At 34.8% G+C, this 4,303-nt stretch overlaps 2 protein-coding genes across 3 annotated transcripts in view; both read right to left on the bottom strand.

Annotated features, from left to right (window-relative positions):
- Window positions 1-2,295, bottom strand: part of LOC118753042 (peptidyl-alpha-hydroxyglycine alpha-amidating lyase 1-like) — a 5,176-nt gene extending 2,881 nt beyond the window's left edge. Inside the window, exons 1-6 of one of the 2 annotated variants that reach the window (XM_036487891.1) lie at window positions 1,833-2,295; window positions 1,332-1,494; window positions 1,036-1,273; window positions 636-931; window positions 353-559; window positions 1-292 (exon numbers count right to left, since the gene is read on the bottom strand). In XM_036487891.1, coding sequence (XP_036343784.1) covers window positions 1-292; window positions 353-559; window positions 636-931; window positions 1,036-1,273; window positions 1,332-1,494; window positions 1,833-1,919 — 1,283 coding nt within the window. In that variant the 5' untranslated portion in view covers window positions 1,920-2,295. The remainder of the gene's footprint in view (window positions 293-352; window positions 560-635; window positions 932-1,035; window positions 1,274-1,331; window positions 1,495-1,832) is intronic. The other variant, XM_036487890.1, reaches the window with a different exon arrangement.
- A 1,319-nt stretch (window positions 2,296-3,614) lies between these two features.
- Window positions 3,615-4,303, bottom strand: part of LOC118753043 (peptidyl-alpha-hydroxyglycine alpha-amidating lyase 1-like) — a 3,087-nt gene continuing 2,398 nt past the window's right edge. Inside the window, exon 7 of the mRNA XM_036487892.1 lies at window positions 3,615-3,625. Coding sequence (XP_036343785.1) covers window positions 3,615-3,625 — 11 coding nt within the window. The remainder of the gene's footprint in view (window positions 3,626-4,303) is intronic.

Below are 4,303 nucleotides of genomic sequence, written 5' to 3' on the forward strand. Positions count from 1 at the left end.
TTACTGCCGCTGCTGGAAAGTGTTTTAGCTGCTGACAGCGGCATCGATTTGGCAATAGTTTTATGCAGAAATTTATGTATACGCTTTGGATCTAACTCAGCGACATAGATTTCATTGCCATCTTTGGTTACGACAACATCGTGTGGATTTGAAAATTGCATGTCATTGGGACCGAATTTCGATACCACTTGCTTAGTGCGCATGTTCATTACGTAGCCACGAACTTCATTATAATGCTGTACTTTGACCCCCAATTCAGCGGTGGGTCCATTAACAATTACAAGTTCGCCGCCTGTAAGTAACATAATTAACTTTTTATTTGCAATGACAAATAAAATTATTCTTTCACTACCTTCTGCAGGTGTATAATCCATGCTGAATAAACGATCGCCAATAATTTGATTATGATATTGCGAATGGAATGTACCGTTAGTCCAAAAGAAACACTGCACACGCCCATTTTCACGATCAGCTGCGCAAATCAATTGCTGCTCAGGCACAAGTGTAAGTGCATGTGGAATGGCGAAGTAATTTTTTGGTGCTACTTCAAAGGAAACGCCTGTTACGAAATAAAAATAGAAAATAATGAAGTTAAAATTGCATCTCACAATATGAATGTGTAATCAATTTCTTACCAGCGAATGAGTTTTGACCCCAGGATAGAATTTTCTTTCCATTTTTATCATATTTTAAAATTCGAGCATTGCAATAACCATCGCCAACAAAAAAGTCACCATTTTCCAATACTGCAACGGAAGTAGGCTTGCAAAATTTCGAATCACCAACGCCGGGCGTAAACGCGGTACCCAAAGTCAATAGTGGCCGATCGGAAGTACCGCGTGGTCCAAACTTGAAGACTTGATGCAGCGCCACATCAGTAAGCCATACATTATCCTCATGATCGATTGTCAATCCATGAGGCATGTAGAATCTGAAATTGACAGTTTTGATTCATTAAGCCTGGTACTGCAGTAAGTCAATTTCAGATGCTAACAACATACGTACTTTGATTTCAGTTTAATAAAAATAACTTACAAGTTTTTCCCCCAACCATAGACCACTTCCCCGGTTTTACGTTCCAATGCCAGCACAGTGTTGTCTCGAATGGGCCCCTTCTTTCGTTGTTTAAAAACATTTCCGATGAACGTATATTCATCCCAAATACGATCTACACGATGAAATATAACTACATTTCCGTCTTTGTCAAAACTAACTGCGGTGACAGATCCTAATTTAAGATCTGCACTTGGCCATGAACTTTGATATACATAAGCTGCAAAAGGGGTAATATTCTACAAGCATACAAATTATACAAAAACATGATATCTTACTTGTATTCAATTTTTCTATTTCAGCCTTTACATCGATCTTGTCGGTTTTCAATTTGGGTGGCTGCGGCCACGTTATATCTGCTGAGCCGCCACCTTGCATGATCTGTTGAAAGCGCTTATTTGTGCTCAAGACCGTATCGTCAGCAGGCAGAGGCAAATAGCGCTACAATGCATGGCATTTAAAATTAAAGCAATAGTGTTATTTTAAATATAAATGTGAAAATATATCTCACGACATTCATAAATAACTCATAGTAAAGCTAGAAATCAATAAACTTATCAGCGCCGGAGTATGTTAAAAAGCGCAACAGTAAATTCTCCGCCCTTCACCATTCATATTGAAGTACGACACCACACATACGCTGCTACATACTTCGTGGTAAGTACAAATATGTATGTACTTTACATATGAGGCAAACATATGCCAGCAATACATAAGTAATCCAATCCCAATTTCAAGCATTGCTTTCTGACCCCATATCGGCAATTGGAAATGCTTACCTCATCGCTCGCAGATTCGGCTATGCAAAATGCCAAAAATACCAAAGACGCACAGCAGGCAGACAGCACAAAATGTGAAGTATTCATTTCAGCCACTTTTCTTTGTTCTCGGAGCGCTTAGTGGTCAATAAATTAAGTGTTTTAGATTATTAAACTTTGTTTGCTGTGCTTGTATTATAGCGAGATTTACAGTGGTTAATATTTTCGTTATTTTACATTATTAATTTATAAATAATTCAATAAATGCGTTTGGGAAAAACCCATATTTCCATAAACAAATCCAAGCGATCTAATTATGACACTAGGGAGCAAACGATACCAGCGAGTACAGGTAAATACTCGATACTTTTGTTGCGATGCGAAGTATTTTTTTACTCGATGCTTTTCAATCCGATACCAAGTAAGTACCGATACTTTTCTTTCGATACATTGAGAACACTACTGAAAAACTTTTTGTTTTTGAATGCAAGTTGGTAAAAGAGAATGCTAGCTTCAACTTGCTACGGCAACTCTATTATTGGCATTCCTGCAATAATCTTCATGCAAATTCTTAATTACTTCTCGCAGCAAATATTGTAAAGTAATTTTATTGTAAGAAAGAACTAGTCAGCCTGATGAACTAACAATATATTTATCTGCGCCTTTATCATCAATTAAAAAAAAAAACTTTTGGAAGAGTGTGAGGTTATATGAAAGCTCGGTTATTTTTAATAGTTGTTGCATCATCAGTTCCTTGTGAAAAATAGTTCAATTGTACTAAATTATTTTCACTTGTACTAAATTACTATTTATTTTTTTTTTTAAATTTGTAACGATGGGAAATACATTCAAGAGTGATAGAATACAAAATTGCACCGTCCTGGCGGTGGAGACGTAAGCTAAGTAAAAGTAAATAAAGCAGGATAGGAGAATAAAAGAAACTGTCAAAGCAGTAAATTTTCTTAACATTCAACTTTTCGATAACAAAAGTAATTTTGTGTTAAATAATAAAAATGTATGATTTATGATAAGAATAAATAAATAAAAAATAAAAACGCCGCGGTTTTGGTACATCGCGTAATGCACCAATTTTTAATTTAGTATAAAAAAATAAATATAATTGGAGTACAAATGTTCGATACCGAGTAAGTATCGATGCTACCCATCCGATACTTAAAAGTATCGATACCTTTTATCGATATCGTTTCACCCTAGATGACACTGATTGCCGCTACATAACACGTATGCTTAGCGCTGCCATATTATAGAAGTCGTCGATAATTGAAGAAAATTCGTAAATTGCAGACGATAGAAATGACATTATTATTCGATAATTTTTGGAAATTTTAAAAAATTTTCGCGTTTTACGATTCACATACCCTAAAACTTGCATTGTTGGGGAAACTGTATGAGCAAAATGACATTTAATTTTCAGGGGAAGCTAAAAATCTCTGCTGCAAAAAATTTTACTGATCTAAACTAGCAAATTTTATAATGCTAGTTTACAATGAAAACTGGAATAGGGTAATTAAGCTTTAAGCTTGCTGCATTTTAATTTATGTATTTGGGTATATACATATAAGAAAAATTATGGTACAATCGAAAAATGTCATACGGCAACCATAGTCAACACACTCTAAAGTAAACAAACTGGATATTAGGGGTCTTCATCTAAAGTGATAAAGGGATAAATTGCTTAAATTTATCAATTTATCCGCATTCTTTCATGAACGCACCTTGGTAAATAACTGCACAAAATTGTAAACTTAACAAACGTTGTGCTTAATAAATTTACTCACTTTTTCATTGTATACCTGCATTAGTAACAAAATTTGCAATAAATAATTCAAAAAGGCCGTATTTTCTTTTCTTTATTCACGAACAGATGTTTGTGATCAGCTGATTTTCATACTTGCAAGTTTCCACAAGTAAACATTTTTCCAGCATAAATTTGCAGGTCTCTATCACATTTTGTTCTCTCAATTTTCCCTACTTTACAAGTTTTTTGGGTACGAGAACACACAACCTCTGAAAGTTTTCTAAAACTTTTAATAATTTTGGGTACGAGTACACTTCTAGTGGGTACTGTTTAGTAAGTGGCCCACCTATTTCGGGGTATTGCGTCCAAAGGGGTGACCCGATCCAAAAAAAATTGCACACACTTGTAGCCAAGGGTCTACCCATTATTTTAACATCCACTATTGTAATTTTTGGTCACTAATTTATTTACAAATTGGGTTTGAAATATGCCCTTTTTTTGTAAAATTTGGAAATTAGCGTACATTTATCACTCCTATTCTCCTTAAAGCAGCCACTTCACCAATTCATTTATGTATTCCCCTTCACTTTACACTTTACTCGATTAGTTATAACTTGATTTACGACTTTATTTTTAACCAATTAATCACAATTCATTAAATAAAAACACCTTCAAAACATGCGTCTGACTTTGGTTGCACATGCAAATTAAATGGCGGAGTTCAGCTGTCAAA

This window comes from Rhagoletis pomonella, unplaced genomic scaffold, assembly GCF_013731165.1.
Source record: "Rhagoletis pomonella isolate Grant_MI unplaced genomic scaffold, Rhpom_1.0 Rhpom_scaffold_02066, whole genome shotgun sequence".
Classification (NCBI taxonomy): Eukaryota; Metazoa; Arthropoda; class Insecta; order Diptera; family Tephritidae; genus Rhagoletis; species Rhagoletis pomonella.